At 32.2% G+C, this 22,416-nt stretch overlaps 1 protein-coding gene across 1 annotated transcript; it reads right to left on the bottom strand.

Moving 5' to 3' along the window:
- Window positions 1-3,987: 3,987 nt before the first annotated feature.
- LOC139526516 (solute carrier family 23 member 2-like) lies at window positions 3,988-21,724 on the bottom strand. Its single transcript, XM_071321670.1, has 11 exons — window positions 21,596-21,724; window positions 20,310-20,467; window positions 18,271-18,365; window positions 15,934-16,013; window positions 13,645-13,826; window positions 12,513-12,633; window positions 11,156-11,312; window positions 9,043-9,296; window positions 7,489-7,762; window positions 5,284-5,379; window positions 3,988-4,275 (listed from the first exon to the last, which is right to left on the bottom strand). Exons 1-11 carry the CDS (start codon window positions 21,722-21,724, stop codon window positions 4,052-4,054), a joined length of 1,770 nt encoding a protein of 589 aa, XP_071177771.1. The 3' UTR covers window positions 3,988-4,051.
- Between the last annotated feature and the right edge of the window lie 692 nt (window positions 21,725-22,416).

Here is a 22,416-nt window from a genome sequence, read left to right as displayed (position 1 = left end):
TGTCTATAAACCCAAAAGGAACAAAACTACAGTAACCGATGTAGTCGCAATTGCGTGTCGATATCTTGTCAATCGTACGTTTTTTTTATCCGACTTACTAACTTGATACGGAAAATATTCTTATTTTTTTTAAATTACCATGGTCTGTTGTTTTTAAACTGTTGATATTGGAATTAGGTAAAAAGTCAAAGTTGAAATCATAAATAAGTGTTCCGTGAAAATTGTTTTCGAAAATCTAATTTGTTCATAATTCTTTAAAGTAATAAACTTTTTTCAAATAACTTATAATCTTCCCTCATCTGATCACCAGCATGGCTAAAGGTATTACTTTCAAAGGTATTGTGAGGGGTGTGAGGTGACACGTCCAGGTATTCAAGCGATTTCCTGTCGGGCTTGCAAGTTCATGCATCGTTTCACTTCTGCATGTATTGATCAGTGTTCACGGCTGATAACTTATAACTTTCCATTTTGAACTATCAGATGTATAATATACAACTCTGTCTTACTTGTCATTACTAAACTCATACGCTTGTTTATGAATAACATTTCTGGTGTAAAGAATATTATTCATAAAAATATAAATAATACCCAAAAAATAAGATTTGATGAAATTAAAATCTATTTAAATATTTTTTCCAAGGGTGAATTTGGGAAAATGTAATATATACTCATTGTCAATGGTGAAGGACAGATTGGAACATACCAGAAATATTGATTTAAAAAAATGTACGCACTTGCCGACGATTCGTTTATACGACTGGGTAGAAAGTTATGGAACTAAAGCGCAATTTAAAATATATACATGTATACATTAAACATAAGAAAAAAATCATATATTTTGAATAAATTGGGGTAAAAGTTTTGTAAATAGACTAGTCCACGTATGCCAACAGTATGTAATCATTGAATGTCGATAGACTATTGTATACCAGAAGAAGAAGAGAACCAATTTGATTTAAATACAGGTCGATGTATAACTTTTGCTTTGGTTCATTGAAGTTGTCACGGGAAATAGTAAAATCACAGATTTATATTTCAATAAGATTGTTCTCGAACAAAGGAAGGAATTCGTCATCACAATTGTTATATATGCCACTGGACGAACACTAATTATCCCCTTGAGGGATGTGAATATTTTGCTGGGAAACTTTTGAGTATCAAAGTTTCAAATTAATTTCGGGAGTTATTTTCGTTCTTGGTATTTAATTACAGAAAAAAGAATAAATTACTTGTCCGCTAAATAGGGGTATTCTTGTCAGTTAAAAGACTTTTAGTTATATTTTAAAAAAAATATGGAAATATGACATTAAATTGTTTCTGTCGTTTTTTTTAAACATCGTTAAAAAGGTGTGTGTCTAAGGTGAACGCCACAAGAACCCTGTAATACTAGTACGAGAGTATAGCATGTAAACCTTGCTTCTCAATAACATGGTTGTATTGGAAATCTTTTCATACAGATTGACAACTCATGGTCCGATATGCATGTAATATTTGCCACATAACGCCCATAGTTCTTTCTACCATCATCATCTTATTCTTTGATATTGCTGTAAACATCGATGGTTCACACCCAAACAAAATGGGAGTAATGGACCCTCAGAGCTTCCCCGTGTTATACACTTGTGGAACTTAATACATAGACGAAATTTCTGTATTGAAATGAATCTACATCTCACAAACAGGATTTTCAAATTACGATTTTGAGTAATCACCTTACACAATGTTACAAACCAATATAAAAGTATGGCAAGATATAACCATGAAGGAATTTAGTTTTTGTCAGTCGCAAGAACTCATCACTATCATAAACGTATACGTATATATGCATGCAGTTTCAAATATCAAGAACAAGCGGTCGATGTCGATAGTCCGTTTTCTAACTGTTCAGAGTTCGACATGTCACTTGTTCATTCTTGGAAGCCTTCATATTCCCTGTCCAACGATGGGAACTCTTTCTGATTGTATTGACTATAAATGCTTATATGGTAATTCTGCGTTTATCTGTACAAGTGGTTGCATTTCCTCTCCTTTCCCAACAAACGAACGAACGAAACGCTACTAGTCTGCTTTCTCTGGAGCTCATCCTCAAAGGCGCTTATACGTCAGGAAACTTACATGTATGTATACTAATAATGATTGTTTCAAGAACAACGATGTATGGACGAACTATTCTAAATTCGTCAATCTCAGTTATGCATGACTAAGATATAAGTTTTATTACAACTACTGTATTATTTGGATTAATGACGGCTATCATGTTCAACATTGCACAAATATTATCATAGAATTTTTAAAAAAAATCCTCAAAAAAAATAAATGCCTTAGCTTAGATAATTGGTATTCTTTTCATAAAAAGTTCGTGTAAATGATTGTCAAATGAATTTAATTATGTAAGAATAAAATGTTAAAAAGAAACTAAAAAACATCATGCATTTTGTATGTTGTATTTTTTTTTCAATTAAAAACTTTAAAATTGCTATAGTTTTATTAGTATTTGAACACAGCCAGATTTGAATACAAGTTAAAAAAATTCCGGTAAAGTCAATGATATCAAACAGATTTGCAATGGTATATCAAATTGGGTAATATTGCATTTAGTTTTTATTAAAGATTAAAACTACTATTTTTTTACTTCATTTACGCCAATTGCAGCTAAGAAAGTAATCAAAAATTATTTCCTTGTATTTTTATGCACTTTCGGAATTACGAATCTGAATTTTATTTTCAAATAATTTACACAATTTAATTATTGTATCTTTATTCTCATCGTGTATTAAATCTTAGTGTATTAAAATCGTGACAGCATACTCTTTCTACTAATCCTTTCTGTTTATCCTTTCCAAATAACAACATGTATACCTGTGTTCGCTTGAACTCACACCTGCGGCTAAATAGCTACAAGGTAAACAAATTGACCTCAAGCCGAGAAATATACAGTGACCTTTACAAAATAATATACACACTCTGCTCACACTTTAGTTGCATTGAAATGATTATCAAGACAATAACGGTAAATAGAACTGAAATATTTTCAGTTCAATATCAGTAAAAATGTTCAATAAATATTTTATGAAAAAAATCTCAACAATAATTAATGAAATTTATTCGAAAACATTTACTAGAGATAATTTAATAGGAATTTAATTCATCATTACAAAACGGTATATGCATATTCATTTTCGTTCATGCTTATATTGTGGTTAATGACTACGACCATTCGTCAGCTGTGCGCTTTTAATTACGTATATTGTCGATAAGATATAAGAGTTAAACAGATTTTATTTTTTCCCAGAATTCAATAAATCGGGCTAATACGTCACGACCCACTCGAGAATTCAACCAAAAAAGTTACAAATACTTGATTTTCTCCGTTATTAGAAGGAATATAAATTTAAAACTTTGCAAATGTGTTTTTTATGTTAAGATGAACATAATTAGATGATAAGTAAAAAATCGCGGAATTTCCCTTTAATGGCAATGTTATATATAACATTCAAATGACAACATAAAACGTATAAAATCGAGGTTTATCAGTCAACTTTTGAAATAGAAGCTTATTCAATATAAGATAGAAATTACAAACGAAACAATAAAGAGAGGTGAAAGTTACAAAAAGGACATTTAAACTCAACGTCAAAAATGAACTTAAAACGCCATGGTTTAAAAAGAACATGTGAAACAGGTATTAAAGTGCACAAAAAAAAAGACTTAAAACTGAGCAACACGAACCCCACCGAAAACCTGGATTAATCTCAGATACTCATAAAGGGTAGACAGATTGTGCTCGAATTGTGGCACCCGTGGTGTTGCTCAAGCAAGAACATACCCAATAATAAGTTCATTAGGGCTATGTCTGTCTTTTTTCTTCATTGTAGTGTCTGTCTTCGATTCATTTCTTCTATTCATACAGCATGTGTTTCAAAATTGAAATTTTCCTTCTGATTTTGATGGCATTGAAAATTGCGATATTGTCATAAAACTGACATTTTTATTTTATTAATGAAAGTTTTAATATGATTATTGATTCGAAATGTCGATTTAGTTATTCACATTATGCATATTGGTTCGATCCATTATCAGTCACGTCATGTGACTCTATATATGGTTGTAAAAATGGCACGTGACGAAGAGGTTTACAGCTTTTTTGCAGTCGACTAACAAATGGAAGGTCAAATAATCGAGATCGAAGTGTCACGTGATCATCTTGTAATAACGTCTGCTTATTTTCCGCCGATAATGAATCTTCTTTCAATATTCCTCTTTCCCTATCGGTACCTACAACACAAAGTACAAGAATTAATTTGGTAATAAATTTTGCATTGTTTGTAAAAAGAGTATACAAATAAAATACGATGGTGTATGATTGCCGATGAGTCCGAAAAAAAATGACGTAGTAGTTAGCATCTATAATTTGCCATAATGCTGTCATCAATGAGTCAAACCAATAAAAGACGAGTGAATTTTTTTTTTAATTTAGTTTTATATCAAGTAAAATAGCTCAAGCAAGAAATCTAAAATCAATATACTGGTATTCATAAATACTGGAAGATGTCATATGATTGCCAATGATGCACCTTTCCAACAGAGACTAAATGACGTAGAAGTACGATCAGCAACATGTAATGACAGTTTATCCCACCAAGAAGTAAATCTTTGATCGTTGAATCTCAAAAAAGTAGCGCACAAAAAGGAATCATTGTCGTCGGAGAGTCCATAAAATTGTCAAATTAGAACGAAAGATATGAAAAGTAGTAAATTAAGAAAATTTACCTTGATGGAAATGACCATTCAAAAATTATCTGCAAAAATTGTTGAATAAAGAGATTTGATTTAAGCTTGATATTTCGGGTATCCAATTGTTCATCCCCCGAAACCAAAAGAACACTCAAATGAATGGGGATGTTGGGTGATATAATAAAAGCAACAGTAGTTCATCAATCTTCAAATCTCATAAATCGACAAAGCAGACCAATCATAGTTAGAGAAACAAATAACTTAGGGAATCGCATTAAAGCCAAACATAGAGGGTGCGCCGACAATGTAGGTATCTGCTGCTATATATGCTTCGCTCGCTACTATTATATAATCTATGTTTGACTTTCTGCCTTAACTTTTAATACATTTTGCAATGTGAATTTTTATTATTCAGCTATTGTAATTCAAGTTTTGACAGCATGCAATTCGTTCTATCCTCGTTAAAATAAATAGATTTATTGCATTTAATAAGACGTATATCATTCATTGAAAAGGTTTATACATATCTTATCTGGAGGATTATCTTACCTTTCACAGTGTTATCCATTATCAACGAAACAATAAATCCTACGAACATGGCGTTACCAAGGGTAACTTTAACAATTTGATTCAGTTGGTCCGAATCTGAAAAAAGAAATGTCTTGTATAATTATTGTTGTTATACAGTGCTTGATACAACTTCAAACATAGTGTGTAGAACTGAAACACATGAATCTATGAGGGTCTGGATGGTTTGTTTTACAGAGTAGATAATAACGAGCCAAAGTACAAATAAAGGGCAGAATAGAGAAAGAATAGAAAAAATGGTTGTAAAAACGACAATAATGGGTTGCTAACATATTAATAAAAGGAAATAAACAGGCAAAAGTAATACAGAATATAGAAAATTGGCCCCAAAAATTAAAGATTATAAAAATGAACCCTCCCATCCCGACCCTCATCTATGACAACAGTTTTCGCGAAAAATACACTTATTTTTGGAATTAGCATCAGAAACGCTCGAATGAGGGGCAAACAAAACACACTGAAAGCACAAAGTTTAAAAGAGACCAGTCATATACAGTTTATGTACGCTTAAAATATTGCATGCCCCGAATTGTTTTAACACAAAATATCGGCGTACCCAACCAAAGTGTTGAACGTAATATTTTTTCAATTAAAACAGAATAACATTTCACTTCTTCTTTTGATAACTTTGGTGGACACCTTAACTTATATATAAAAAATGTTAATTTTACCTATTATGTCTGTTTGTTTTGTTCCCACATTGTTGCCAATATGATGGAATTTGATGCAACTGTCATAGAGGTTTAGACACCTTTAAAACTAGGTTTAATACACCATCTTCTACATAAGAAAATGCCTGTACCAAGACAGGAATATGACAGTTGTTATCTATTCGTTTCATGTGTTTTAGCTTTTGATTTTGCCATTTGATTGGGGACTTTTCGTTTTGAATTTCCTCGGAGTCATTTTGTGATATAATAATTTAAAAACTGAACAATACTTCTTCGGGAGTTCCATATTTACTTTTGTTTATAGTCAAAATCCGACAGTTTTGATTTCGTATCAAATTACTAAACACAATAAATAAAGGCAACAGTAGTATACCGCTGTTCAAAACTCATAAATCCATGGACAAAAAACAAAATCGGGGTAACAAACTAAAACCGAGGGAAACGCATTAAATATAAGAGGAGAACAACGACATAACACCGAAATGTAACACACATAGACAAAATCCCACGAGAATATCAAATATAACATAGATATATAACATCAAAACCAAATACATGAATTTAAAATTATTTCTAAAATTATATGAAATTTATGATGATTTGTTATTGTAAACAAACAAAAACAATTTTGGTCATAGCAATACAGACACAAAACAAACGTAAGAATAATTCAGCAATAACATTTGATTTTGATTTTTTGAGTTTTAAAGCCACTTTTAAGCACCGCATTTCGGTTGTGTCGTGTCAGCCATTTTTTAGGTGGAGGAAACCGGAGTGCCCGAAGAAAACCACCTACCTTCGATATGAAAACTGACAATCCTAAAAAATGTCCTGTACCAAGTTCAGGAATATGGCCATTGTTATATTATAGTTCGTTTCTATGTAGACGTAACGCGCGTCTGGCGTATAAAATTATAATCCTGGTACTTTTGATAACTATCTATGTGTGTTACATTTTAACGTTGCGTCGTTTGTGTTCTCTTATTTTTGAGTGTAAATTCACATTGCGATAAGAAGTGTCACGGTACTTGTCTATCCCAAATTCATGTATTTGGTTTTGATGTTATATTTGTTATTCTCGTGGGATTTTGTCTGATGCTTGGTCCGTTTCTGTGTGTGTTACATTGTAGTGTTGTGTCGTTGTTCTCCTCTTATGTGTAATGCGTTTCCCTCAGTTTTAGTTTGTTACCCCGATTTTGTTTCTTGTCCATGGATTTATGAGTTTGAACAGCGGTATACTACTGTTGCCTTTATTTAGCCAATTAAGATAGGAGTCGAGTGCATCTACACGAGCGGGGTTCGAACCTCAGTGTTGACTGGCTAGTGATTACAGTAGTAATTACTTAGATCGCTCGGCCACCGAGGCCCCTCAGCAACAACAAGCTACGTGTTTTTGTTTATTGTACAGTTAAAGACACATGTTTTGCAAAAGTATACAAAGAGTATGATCTTTCAGTACCTAGGCATGCCTTAAATTAAATACTTATGCAAATACCTGTTTTCAGTGAATTCGGAAATTGTCGTTGCCATTCCGACAACACCACAGCAAAATACAAAGAAATTCCAATAACAGACAAGTTTCTGCTGGATCTGAGTTCAACGTTTTGTAATGCAGAAAGGCCAAGAGAACAGAGTACTCCCATCATAGCAAAGGTAATGCCTCCTAATACAGGGTCAGGTACTGACGTCATTACTGCACCAAATTTTCCAATAATGGCTAAAATGACTGCTATGATTCCTGAGATGACCAACACTATTCTGCTACCGATCTAAAAATGAAAACAGTCGAACAAAAGGAAAAAAGTGCAATAATTCTAGTAGTCACTGATGTAGCAACCTAAATGTATCGAGAGTGTTGAACCTTAATACACACGCTCTGATTTTGCTATATTTGACATTTCCTGTTGTTCAACAGATAATTTTATATGAGTATCTTCCTGTTTATAAAAAATGTTTCTCGTAAACAGACCACAAAGGTGACTCTGAATAAAAATATATTGCCACTTTAATCCGACAGTAAAATTTTCTCATACTTATATGCTGGCGTCTAAATTTCAGATCTTGTCACTAAGTTTCCAGATTTATTGGGAAAAAAATCTGTATTCATTAGCAATTTTGATTATCATAACATAAGAGGGTTGATCCGGGCTAAATTAAACATTATAAGATGTCAACCAAACAAAGAATAAACCTTTGGTAACATGAATTGGTGTTTACATGACAAAACTCCGATATTTTTATCATTGACGGCACTTTTGTTTTTTAAATCAAATGAGTTTTTTTTAGCGCAGATCTTTCAACACACAAAAGGGGTCAATGGTAAATGATGATAAAGTTCTCGAGGATAGAATGTCAATGTTTTAGGTCAAAACGTGATAATTGAAATAATGATGCAAAACATTACAAATCACCGTCGAAAGCTGGTTTAAAGAAGATGACATACATGTTATGAAAGTCAATACAGATGTTCGGGCTTCGAATTGAGTGAAAAAACAAATGACAAAGTTTTTGAATTAACCAAAAAAGAAAATCAACATGATGTTGGAAACAGTCATTAGTACCGACTTGAAACCAAAATAATATAGATAAGCGTATCATGTATGAGGAAAGACTTAAGAGATGGGCGTAGTATTCAAATGTTGTGCCTAATTGACTAATTAATTAAATCGGAGAAGACCGTTGTCTTGTCTGTGGAATGCAATAGATGAACTTCTTCAGTTTCCACTTTTATTTATATCTAAGCTTTAAACAAAATTTCAACGTATCAAGTGATAACTGGGGAATAAAATAAACAACAAGATTTTTAATCGGAGCAAATCAGTTCGATGCACTTTTTCTCAAAATAGACAAAGAAGATTTACTATTATGGTAAAAGTGGTTTCGGAGAAAGAGTATTGGGAAACAAACGTGTACTCCAATCGACAGCTAATCAAGTGAATATAAAAGCATTTTTGTCATATGATCCTTACATTATATTAAATGATCGGTATAAAAACCAGCATTACTGTAAAAAATAAATCTATTTACTTTCATTACAGATCAAACTTACTTTGGTCAATCCAAGGAGTGATACTGTCGTGCTGTAGGAGGTTGTTGCGTGACCGGTACCGAGAGTTCCAGATATAACACTAAATATTCCTTCTATAGCTATTCCTCTGTTCAGCGCATGCCTGGGTACCGGATAGGCATGACAAACACGTGCTGTTGCTATGTAGTCCCCAACTGATTCGATCACTGATGTAATTACAGCAATCAAAAATCCAAGAAAAATTGCTGTGTTGAATTTGGGTGTTCCAAATTGACCTTTGTATAAAAGAAGGGACAATTAATCATATCGGAACTTGTTGATGCAGTTGATTTTTTATAGAACGTACGTTTTGCGAGATGAAATTAAAAAAAATGCGAGAGAGTTAACTGACTCAATCATTTTCATATAATGATCAAATTCATGATACTGATACTATTAACCAATTCAATTCAAACAGAAAATGTAGTATTCATCGCAAAATGTCTCAAAATGCTAGACGCAGTTATATATGGGGTTTATATATACCATTTTACAACATAAAAGCGTTCTACTGGTAGGCTTGGTTTGCTGTTTCGTAGTATTTTACAAATCTCAGCCTGCATATGAAAAAAGTGATACAGTTAAAAGTAAAGGAATATTGGTGTTAGAGATTGCCACTAATATGTTCCAATTGTCGTAGCGAAAATTTCATTCCCTCTTACCGTTTTATGTCGCCAGCAAATTTCTACATAAATAAAAATATCGGGATGTATTGGTGTTGCAGCAGTGGTAAAGTTTTCATGGTTGACCAATGGACAAGAAGGGTTCCCTAATTCTTAATACAAATGTGTTTCTGGAGTATTTTTTTTTAAACTTTAATTTTGATGTTCATTTAAATTTGCTTTTCTATGACACATGTGTTTCTTTCTCTGCAGGATATTAAAAAAGCTTTTAAGTTTTAGGCTCACCACACCATACATATAATCGCTATTTAGGTCATTCTGCAAAAAATTAATTAAGACAACTTCCTCTTAGGGTCAAATGTGCAAATCAAAGTTCACCATAATGTGATGAGGGATGAAACAATTTTGAAGGTGAACATTTTTTTTTATATATATAGTTTATGAAATATTTCAAAGAAGACAAATACAGTTATTAAAACAGCTTATGCGTGAATATGGTGGTTTAAACATGCCTGTATGCCAATTTAATGCACATTTGTTTGTTTGAACTAGGCCCTAGATAGCTTCAGTTTGCAAACAAAAGTGAAATTTCAAAACCTATCCAGATTGTCATAAAAAAAAAAACGATAAGGTGTATTATTGTGCTGTTTGTAAACATTCTTGTCTCTCATTTTTGCTAATGTGTCTTTGTGCCATTTTGTGTTTTTATATATATATACATATGACGTGGCTCTGTACTTATACATCCCGTCATTGTGTTATTGTGCTATGGTTAATTTTTGTATTCTAGTTTTTAAGTTTTGCTAATGTGCTTTGTCTATTCGCCTTTTGTGCTTCTTTGTTACAAATTTGTTTGTTTTATAGTGATTAAGATTATAACAGAATGTTTACTGCTGTACCTTTTTTGACATTTTGACATAAAATTATGTCTGTTTGTTTTGTTCACAAATGATGTCAATATAAAGGAATTTATTGCGACTAGCATTCAAGTGAGAGGTTTAAGCTAGCTATAAAACCAGGTTAAATGATGACTGCTGTACCAATAGTTTGACTATTTTATTTATTATGTCTGTTAAGTTCACGCATCTTTGTAAATATAACGAAATTTGATGAGACTGTCATCAAAGTGAGAGGTTTAGCGCTTTAAAATCAGGTTTAATCCACCATTTTCTACATTTTAAAATGCCTGTACCAAGTCAGGAATATGACAGTTCTTGTCCATTTGTTTTTGGTGTGTTTTGTCATTTGATTTTGCCATGTGATTATGGACTTCAGTTCAGTATTTATGTGATTTTACTTTCCACCATTTTATACGTCAGAAAAAGGCCTTTGCCAAGTCAGGGATATGACAGTTGTTGGCCATTCGTTTGATATGTTTGAGCTTTTGATTTTGCCATTTGATTGGGAACTTTCACTTTTAAATTTTTCTCGGAATGTAGTACTTTTCTGATTTGACTTTTTACATATCCTACCTGGATAAGGAATAAGTATCCAAGGTGTGTCTTGTATCACTTTGCTCCTAACATCTGTTCTTGCTTTGAATGACACGTCTTCAGGGTCATTGGAAAAGACGTTTAGTTTCGTACATACAGCACAGACAACCCACATTATTATTAGTGTGAAAAGAACCTGTGAACAGGAAGAAAAATGGTAAGTTTGCAAATGATGTATCAATGCATATATAACAAATTTTAACCAGAAATCGATAAGAAGGTAAAATATACGAGTGATTGATCTTTTCAAATCCATCTAAGTATATGAACACAAGTGAAATGCATGTGTGAGGGGGGATAGGACCTTTATCGGGACTCCGGGATCGGTTGTTTTTTCAAGTCCGGGATTTCGGGATCAAGACCCCTCCTATCCCCCCTCATGTGTTGGTATAAGAAAGCTAAAATCCATTATAAATTCATTCTGACAGATAAAAATGTTCAGATTGCAGTAAATAAGTATCTTGTATCTTGGCTCACTTCTCGATAGTAGAGCCAGGCGGAATACAACAAAAAGTATTTGATTAAAAAAAGACAAATTCCATAAAAGTAAAGCTAATATGATATTAACATTAGTGATTAACATCGTGAATCACCAGTTAATTACTTATCCCATTGCTATATACTTGATTAATAGAACGCACACATGCGCATTTGTTCAATTCTGTTCAGCGCTGACCGCGACGATTGTATTACAGATGGTCGTTCTGACGCAAAGAGGAAGTTTTGTCAGTTTGCCAGACTATTCATCAAGTATATTTACATTTAAATTGTCAGAATGTGTACTAGTATATCTTGCAAGCCTTAATAGACAAAACAAAATCTGACAAAGACAAATATACGCAGATGACATTTCTAGTTTCAATTTTTATCAGATATTTTCACGGTGTATTGCCTTGAAAGGGTCTGGTACACAGTAACATGAGTAACATGGTTTGCTCTAAACAAATGATTTCTGAACACTTTTTGGCGGAATTATTGCACCAAAACGGATGATTCATGTCGAATGCTTACGTTTTGGCAAATTATTGATTGAAAAAATTATCCGGACCATATACTTCCTCGATCTAACCAATGTATGCAAAAAAGTTTAATGCCGAAACTTTCCGCATACTTATTTGTAATATTTCCCCTTTAATAACCCTTAAATCTAGTATGATCCTTTTCTTAACTATCTGCATCTCTGAAATTTAGGAGCAATTGTATCCGAAAAATTATATAATATGAAAAAACAATTAATCAATGCATGTTTTTCTGGCAAGCTACATATTAGTATTGTTTTTTTCAGTTTTTTTTTTTTACTATTAACTGAATTTGTAATTCAGCAAAATATACTTACTGGAAATACTTGAAAAACTGGATATGGCTTTGATTTCTTCTCTGACTTTCGTTTGCAGTTCGGGATAGTAATTTTGATATGCGACATGTACACAGAAAACAGCACAGTGATTCCACAACCTCTAAAGAAAATTGAGAAAAACATATATGTTAATAAAAGAATGTAAATAAAGGCAACAGTAGTATACCGCTGTTCAAAACTCGTAAATCTATGGACAAAAAAGACAGCATGCATAGTTGTGCTATAACCATTTCGTTATGTGAAAAACAAAACAAAGACGTGTACTATATTTTGTGTTAAGCTATTTTTTTTTTTGACAGCTTCTTGTGATAATTTCATTGCGTGTTATTTGTCCGAATATGAGTTAACTGTCAATTTGAGTAGAAATTTCCTTTTTCTTTTAGGGGCACTAGCTACGAGATATATAAAAAATCTAAAGTTTGATTTTTTTCTGTTCAATCAATAATGAAAGTGAAAGAGTGAAATAACAATTCGCTTTTTGCAGCCAAAAAGGTTCAATTTTGTCAAATTACGCTAAGAAACATTGATAATTAGTAATTCACTTGCAAGTGAATGAGTCGACCTCTTTAAATCCGTATTCATGTGAACTTCAATTTAAACCCTCGCTAGAGATTGACAACGCATGCATTGTACGTGTACTGGTTATTTAAAGAAAAAGAATGTCAACAATGAAAGTGAAACTACGGTAAAAAAAAATTACTAATTCGATGAACACAAAATCAATCTTATACGGTTAAAAGCAATGAGAAACGTCTATTTTTAATCTATAAAATTAAATCAAACAGACCTATGAAAATCTAATTGCACGTGTTGGTTTAATCTATTCATATCTTTATTTATGTTTACATCGCTTATATGGTCATCTGAGGTCAAATCGATAGTTCATTAGATGGCGTCTGGACTAAAATACACACGAAACGAACCTATATATTATCTACCCCATGCTCTGTAAACTGTTTATTTTAGACTTTTGATAGTTTGGATAAATGTTTTACATTGTTATAAATCAAGTATGAGAATTTGAGTCAAATCGGTGACCATGAATTTGACAGCTAGTGCCCCTTTGAGACAATGAAGCATTAATATGATGATAACTATGTTTATCACATACATAAACGATATCCCCCAATGTGCTTTACACAGGAAAATAACTACAGGAAACAGTGAGTATCCTAAACAGAAGAGTGTTACTCCGATCGTGATTGGTGATATAAATTTCATTAGAAGTCCAATTAATCCGGTTAATCCAATTACAACTTCAAACATAGAGGCTGCTATTAGGCTTCCTTGGAGCTGAAATGAAAAAATATTCAAATTAAATAAAACTTTTATCTTTTTTTTTGTTGTTGTATATACTCGTCAAAGTTTGATTTATATGGCTCGGGTGTCTTCCTCTATCTTTGATTTTGAAGTAGCAGATAGTAGATGTAGATCTTTAATGAAATGTGCATCTTTTTAGAATGTGTAAGAATTTTAATGTTAAAATGGAAAAGTATGTGTTTTATCATATTGACGACTGTTATTTCTTAAAAACACTATATTTGTGGTTGATTACTTTTTTCCGTCTTTGCAAAATAAGGATGAGAAAAAGTACTGTTATAATACAAAGTGTTCTGATTTTAATTTATTATATAGCAGGATACAAGTTCGATGACCCTATTTTTATTTTACTTATCTGAAAGCATGTGATTTATATAGTTCTTATGTTGAACTGTTACAACACTGTCCTAGATTAGTGGAGGGTTGGGATCCCTCTAACATGTTATTCCCGCCACATTCTGTATGTATGTGCCCAAGTCAGGAGCCTATAGTTCATTGGTTGTCGTTTGTTTATGTGTTACATATTTGTTTTTCGTTCATTTTTTATACCTAAATTAGCCCGTTAGTTTTCTCATTTGAATTGTTTTACATTGTCATATTATGGCCTTTTACAGCTCACTAAGCGGTATGGGCTTTATTCATTGTTGATGGCCGTACGGTAACCTATGCTTGTTAATTTCTGTGGCATTTGGTCTCTTGTGGAGAGTTGTGTCATTGGTTATCATACCAAATCTTCTTTTTTATATATATAAGAGCTATATCTTTTCACATTTTATATTAAATTTCTTTGATGTTGCTTTCTTTTACAAAATAACAAAATTTCATTTTTTATGTATGATCTATACAAAATCGGACAATTTTGCACAACCTGTAGCGTGAAAAAGAACCCGGTGACCCATACATTCTATTACATTTTTAAAAAAGCATAATAAATACTTCATTTTGACAAATTATTGAAAAATTCTATGGATTTTAATTTAGACGCCCAGCCACCTTAGGATTATTATATTTAAACATCTTGCCTCCTGTGATTATCACAATAGCGACAATTTTTGTCGAAATTTGCATCTGGTGTTGTAAATTTGGAACTGTTAATGTTTTTAAAACACAATGTTAATATTTAAACATAATATATAGGAACACATATATAGAACTAGTTTTTGTCACTTTATATTTTTCGATTGTACTTACATTTACGTTATTGTCGACAGCTGAATGCAAAATCAGACTTATGCTTTCATTTTTTTTTAATCTTCCGAGTAAAATTCGTTAGTGTCTTGTGATTATGTTTCTATTCGTAATATCGTAGGTGAGTTTGGTACGTCATCTAACATCCCCTTTGCCATTTAAAACATGGATTATGCGTACAATTCAAAATAACCCACTAATATTTAGTTTTAAAACCATTACACTATTCAAATTTGCTGACCATCGAACCTGACGACCCCAATGTCAATCCCAGTGCACAATGTAAAACCAATATTGTCGACATTGTGATATCAACAGTGATAACACGATATCGTGTCAGCATCATCAACATTGTAGGAACTCTTTTTTACAGATGGTTTAAGAAAAAAGTTTTCTTAATTTTTTGGACAAGGTACAAGCACTTAGACATGAAATCGGCAAGTTGCTGTGTATCATTTAGCGCAGCAGTAAAATTCAAAATTTGACTTGAAATGAGGACGTATTTATTCTGAACACTCCAATAACCCTTGTAAAAAATTTGTACAGATCATACCGCACCTTCCACACATGTATAGAATTTAACGTTCTTGAAAATAAACACTTCCAATAGAATAATTTAAACACTTCGTACCAGATTTATATTGACCATAGTATTTTGTAAATTAGTTCAGATATAATATTGAAAAGATCAATATTGCCATTAACACATATTCCGAAACTTATAGTTATTCAACAAAGAAATGAACTTGACACTGGCTTAATTTTAAGATTGGATACATTTGCGGAGTTAATCAAAATTTCTGAGGGAGACAGATATAAAATTTGATAAAAAAAAAGTGAAGAATTTATTCAATTCAATTCAAAATGTTTAAATATTATAATACATACTCACTTCTGCTAATCTATCGTAAACAATGTTTGTCGTCAGTGAATTTGAAATGTTGGTTGTTGTTAAATTAGTCATATTACTTTCTGAAAACATGGTATTAATAATTATTGCATGAAAATATTTAAAAGGTTAACTTTCTTTCTGAATGATTGATTGACGATTGATATTAGTTAAGGACGCGCCAGCATAAACTGATTATAGCGTATCGAGTTAAGTCATTAGAAAAGGGCAGTGATACATTTCGTTCACTGTTGCCCATTATTAGAATTGAATCGCTTTTCAAAATATACCATTATTCAATGTAAATAATTGAAAATTATATTATTACGGCCATTTTTCTAATGACAGCTTCCTGTAGTTCTAGCATTTAGGGTTAATGTGGTTTGACTATCGTATAATTTAACTTATTTGAATTTGAAACAGTCATTTTGATCTTTAACAGCTCACTAAAGACTGATAGATAAATTGTTCAATTATTTCCAATCTTTTAGTCAATTATCAAGCTAATCCAATGTGGTAAATCTAGTACTGTTCAGACAATTTGCTTGTAGTCAATTAAACTCTGTCCAGTTTATATTTAGTAGAGAAGTATCAACAGAAACTCCAAGGTATATTCAAAAACGATAAGTTAACAAAATACTAACAAAAACAAAAGTTCGACTTTATCAACCAACATAAGTACATTGATTTCCAGAAGAAAAAGATGGTGGGTATTCTTGATAGCTGTTATTTGCCCTCATAAGTTTCGTCTACATAAGACTCATCAGTGACGCTTAGATCAAAATAGTTATAAAGCCAAACAAGTACAAAATTGAATAGCATTGAAGACCCAGAATTCCAAAAAGTTGTGCCAAATACGGCTAAGGTAATCTATTCCTGGGATAAAAAAAATCCTTAGTTTTTCGAACAAATCAAAGTTTTGTAACAGGAAATTTATGAAAATGACAATATAATTGATATGCATGTCAACACAGAAGTGTTGACTACTTGACTGGTGATACCCTCGGGGACGAAACGTGCACCAGCAGTGGTATCGACCCAGTGGTGTAAATAGTTATCAAATGTACCAAGATTATATTTTAATACGCAAGACGCGCGTTTCGTCTACATAAGACTCATCAGTGACGCTCAGATCAAAATAGTTATAAAGCCAAACAAGAACAAAGTTGAAGAGCATTGAAGTCCCAAAATTCCAAAACATTGTGCCAAATACGGCTAAGGTAATCTATTCCTGGGATAAGAAAATCCGTATTTTTACGAAAAAATCAAAGTTTTGTAACAGGCAATATATAAAAAGGACAATATAATTAATATTCATATCAACACCGAAGTGCTGACTACAATAACATACTAAACTTCCAGGAAAGATAATGAATAGCAATGAATTAACTGCAAGAAACATGTTTGTATAGTACTAGATAAGTAATTGTCCGGTATTAATCTTTTATCGAGTTTCTTAGACAATCCGCATCGATCAATTTAAACGTCGTAGGCCTATAATTTCTTTTTGATGAAATTGATGTTGGTTTTCGTTTTCGTTTGATTCAGTTTCTCTTTTCTTTTTTGCTAAGCCGACAAGTATTGCTAAGATTCTTTTAATTTTAGTTAAAATTAAAGTAACTGGTTATAACTTATTATCTTGTTACTCCCTGTTCATATGCATTAACCTGTTTTGATCAGATATATTTTATTTGTTATTACCCAATTGTCATCACTGTTGACTATTTTGTAGTTGCCAGTTTTAATTGGTGAAAGAAACCGAAGTGACCTGAGAGAACCCTCAACCTTCGGTAATAATATTTAGGTCGAACATGCGTGACTTAAACTCGCAACTCAGTGTTGACAGACTAGTGATACAACTGTAGGAATAATGGCAGTTGTTATCTAATACTAGTAGTTGATTTTTATGTATGTTGCATTGTCGTTTGTTTTGTTTGGTTTTTATTTTGCTCTTCGGTGTTCTCTTGTTTCTGTTTTTTCGTTGTTTTCCTCTTGTGGTTTATGTGTTTCCCTCGGTTTTAGTTTGTAACCCAGATTTGTTTTCTGTCAATCGATTTATGAACTTTTGAACAGCGGTATACTATTTTTGCCTTTAATGGACTACTTAGACCACTGGACTACAAGGCCACTAAAATATTGAATAGAGATATATTATATGAATAGGAATTATTTATATATTTAAGGATGTAAAAGTAGAACCACCTCCTGTCTATGTGTACATTGTCATGGCGTTGACAGTTTATTTTTGACTTATAAGTTCCAACATCCATAAGGAATCTTTTGTTTCTCTATTTTTAACATGCCATTGATGTTACAATCTATCTGATACATTTACTTCACCTTTAAAAGCTGATGGACATTTCCATGTATCTGAGCTTTGCAAAGCAATAAGTGGTACCATGAATGATGATGAAGCACCTTGGAAGACTGGTAACCTAAATAAATTGAACATGTAAACAGTGATGTAGATTGATTTCAATGAATGAATGAATTATATTCTTTACATGCTTAATAATAGGCGTTCTAAATGTTGGACTCCAAAGTTGCTCCCTCTCCAATGAATAACGACCAATGTAAATAAAAGCATGCATGCAAATCAAGGAACAAACAAGAATGGAAGATTTTAAAAGTATTTAAAGATGTTTGAAATTCAAAAGAAAGAGGAGAACGAGCACATATATCCTCCCTACTAATTTACACATGTTTCCCTTCATACAGCAAGAAAATATGGAAACGAATAAACGGATGTGTGAGATATGAGTCAATGGGAAATGACAAAAATAAACAACAACAAAAAACTCGTTTGTAAATTTTCACTTCGCTTGAAAATCTAAATATAATTGTTTAGAATACATCAGCCTATTTTGATACTTGCATTAACGTTTAAATTAAAATATGTTGTATTTGACATGACTTTTTTGTACTAGTAATCGAGTAACCTACTTAATATACATTATCATGTCTTCTTAAATGAATATTCCCGTTACAATCATTAGGTCACTGTATGTTACTGAATACATACATTCCAAATTTGTCACATATGCCTACTGTATCTCATTGGCCTACTCTGTCTGTTTTGGTTGCTCAACCAAATGTGTGGGTTATTTAGCTAGCTACATGTATAAATCCAGGTTAGGCCCAGTGTTTTCTTCTTTTCTAAATATTTGTAACAAGTAAGGAATATGACAGTTGTTTACCACTCGTTTCGCTGGTTCATAAGGTCTAATCTGATTTTTATGCACTACCTCGGAGTATGATATTAGTATTTTTTATTTACTGTTTACGTATATTATTCTATCAAAACCAACAATGATTGCAATGATTATAATCCTGGTACCTTTGATAACTATTGCCTAACATTTCCTAATTGTAATTTTCTAAAACTGTCCGTTTGCCTTTCATTCAATCAATTTCTACCGTTTTAGAAATGCAAATTGAATATGATGAATAATTTATGAATGAATTATGTATAGTTTTGGTGAAAACAGAAACACGCATTGTTTTTTTTATAAAATGTCTACAACGTACACTCTAATGCATTTGTAATGAGAAGACTAAATTTTAATTCATATCCTTTACAATTTTGTTATTTGTCAAAACAAAAATCTCAGTTTCACCTGAATTTTTTTTACGTTTATATCAAACATTCGCATTTGAGTGCATTACATTATACACGATATACAAATATGTGATATCTAATTCAGAGGAACATAGAATTCGAGTAGACGTTGGTTAAATATACATCTATACTTGGTTCCTGATGTTTGTGAGAACACACAAAGTCATAAAATGAAATTATAAAAATAGCGAGCTCCAAGGGAAATTCAAAACGGAAAGTCTATTAACAAATGGCAAAACCAACTGTCATATTCCTGACATGGTACATGCATTTCCTTATTTACAAAATTGTGGATTAAACAAGCGCATATTCTCTTTTTTAAGAAAATAAGCATTTAGTATTTACACGGTTCATTGATGCTTTGGTAACGGAATGGTTGATAAAGAAATAAAAGTTATTAAGTTATTGAGTCTTTTAAACTACAATTACATGTTGGTGAAGAAATAATTTGCCCCCCCCCCCCCCCCCCCCCGAAAAATAGTACAAGTTTCAAAAATAACTATAATAGCGGATTTTTTTTTAATTAAATCAGAAGTATTAGAAACTACCAAAACTTGGTTATTTTGCAAAATCTAGCAAAATATAATGTCAGGGTATATCTCTGTGTACTTACATAGATATAAAGAAAAAAATCATTTTGACCCTGGTACCTTCATAAGCCTGAAAATATCATGGTTGGTCACATATGTTAAGATATATTTTCTGTTCATTTTTACATAAACATCATAACGTGAATTTCTAATTAAACAAACTTTTTTACCTGAGACCAAAGTAAGACTGGATAGCTGTAGAAAGTCCAATTACCAGAATGGAAGAACTAAACAGAATGGACCGTACAGGGTCGTTCAAATCTGCACATACTACATCAGAAAGTACTGTGACAATTGCTAATACAGCTCCAACACACAAAAAAGTATGCTGCAATAGAAGTTATCATTACAAATGCATCACTATTGTGCATGGTACAATATAAAGACTATAGTAGTTCAATAGTCATAATTTGACTAAGAAAAAGAAATCCGACAAAGTAAAACCGAGGGAAACACATCAAGTTTAAAAGAAAAAACAACTGAGCAATAACAACACTGATCTACAACAACAGGAAACGTCAACATACATAGAAATGGACTATAATGTAGTAACACGTGCTATGCAAAGTGAACAGAAAAAAATAACACAGACAGTGTAATACTTACTTCATTCCTCAAGGTAAGGATGACTGGTGTAAAGAAATGTGATGGGTTTCTTCTGACCAACAGTAAAATTCTTGAAAATGTGTGCTTTATAAACTCACAGACAAGTCGGGTCAGACTTGGGATATTCAATCCGATGCATCGTGCACAAAGAATGCAAAGTTCCTTTCTGCATGTTAGATATCATTTGCAATTAATCTTATGCCGTTACAGCATACAATGTTTTCCATCGGCAGTTCAAATTAAGAACCCTTCACCCTTGCTGTTCCCTTGCAGAACTTGCCTATCTTATCAATTGTAATTAGTTTCCCAACCTTAATATACATGGATGACGATATCAAGCAACAATCAATCAATCTCATTATTTATGGATTCCTCTGACTTGTTTATAAACGGATTACTCAGGCTATATCAACATGCGCGTGCACATTCAAATTATACTTCGTTAAACCAATGACAAATTGTCATACTTCACGACCTTACTTAGAAAGTTGTTGTTACTGACTATCTAGATAAACTCATCATAGGTATCAGGATTGAAATTTTGTATACGCGCCAGACGCGCGTTTCGTCCAAAAATAAACTCATCAGAGACGCTCGAATCATAAAAAGTTAACAGACGAAATAAAGTACGAAGTTGAAGAGCATTGAGCATCAAAAATTCCTAAAAGATTTCCAAACTACAGTTAAGGCGATCTATTCCTGGAGTAGAAATGCCTAAATATTCAACTAAAGGTTTGTAAACAGTCAATTCATAATTATGGCCATATCAATGATAATTCTTGTCAACACAGAAGTGCTGAATACTGGAACACAGACGTGCTGACAATCCTAACATACTTCAGTAACTCACTTGGAATGCTGTTGTTATGGTAACAAACCATGGTGGGCGTTCATCCACATCATACGCCAAACTTGCATCAAATTCCTCGACTTCAATCTTCTGACTAAGCAGACTTTCCTTTTTTAAAGTACCATTCATCTATAGAAAAATCATCACACAATAAATGATAGTTGTTTTAGATTAAAACAATTAAAATGACATGGGAATAATTTAAAGATGTTCAAATATTTCATTTCAATATTTTTTTTGGGATTCGTGTCTATCATTTTGATAATGTGCTTTGTCTGTATGATTTTTTGTATTTTCTTGTTACATATATGCTTGTTTCTATATTGATTGAGATTATAGCACAATGTTGACTGTCTTTATTTGTACCCCAAGTTTTGACATTTTTACATATCATGTCTGTTTATTTTGTTCACACATCGTTGTCAATATAATGGAATTTAATGATACTGTCATACTGTGAGAGGTTTAGCTAGCTATAAAACCAGATTTAAACCGCAATTTTCTTCATTGGAAAATGCCTGTACAAAGTCAGAAATATGACAGTTGTTATCCATTCGTTTGATGTGTTTGAGCTTTTTATTTTGATATTTGACTACGTTTATACGGAATTTTCCTCGGAGTTTAGGGCCCGTATGCATAAAGCTACTTAAGTTAAGATTTTCCTTAGTAAACACTTAAGTTAAGGAAACTCCGCCCTTTTTATCTAAGTGGTATGCATAAAAAATATTAAACTAAGTATTTCCTAAGTAAAATCTTAGTTGTTTTAAGTCACGCCCACAAAACTTAAGTAGTATGCATAAACTCCTTATACTAAGGAAACG

This window comes from Mytilus edulis, chromosome 6 (genome assembly GCF_963676685.1).
Source record: "Mytilus edulis chromosome 6, xbMytEdul2.2, whole genome shotgun sequence".
Classification (NCBI taxonomy): Eukaryota; Metazoa; Mollusca; class Bivalvia; order Mytilida; family Mytilidae; genus Mytilus; species Mytilus edulis.
The sequence above is the reverse complement of the archived record's forward strand: the minus strand, read 5'-3'. Positions and strand labels throughout refer to the sequence as shown.

Coding starts and splice junctions, on each gene's coding strand:
- LOC139526516 (XM_071321670.1), bottom strand. CDS start 21,724: ATGAATGGTACTTTAAAAAAGGAAAGTCTGCTTAGTCAGAAGATTGAA. Junction 11,313..12,512: donor CAGTTTTTCAAGTATTTCCA/GTAAGTATATTT, acceptor TCCTGTTCACAG/GTTCTTTTCACACTAATAAT. Junction 4,276..5,283: donor AATGGATAACACTGTGAAAG/GTAAGATAATCC, acceptor TTTGTGTTGTAG/GTACCGATAGGGAAAGAGGA.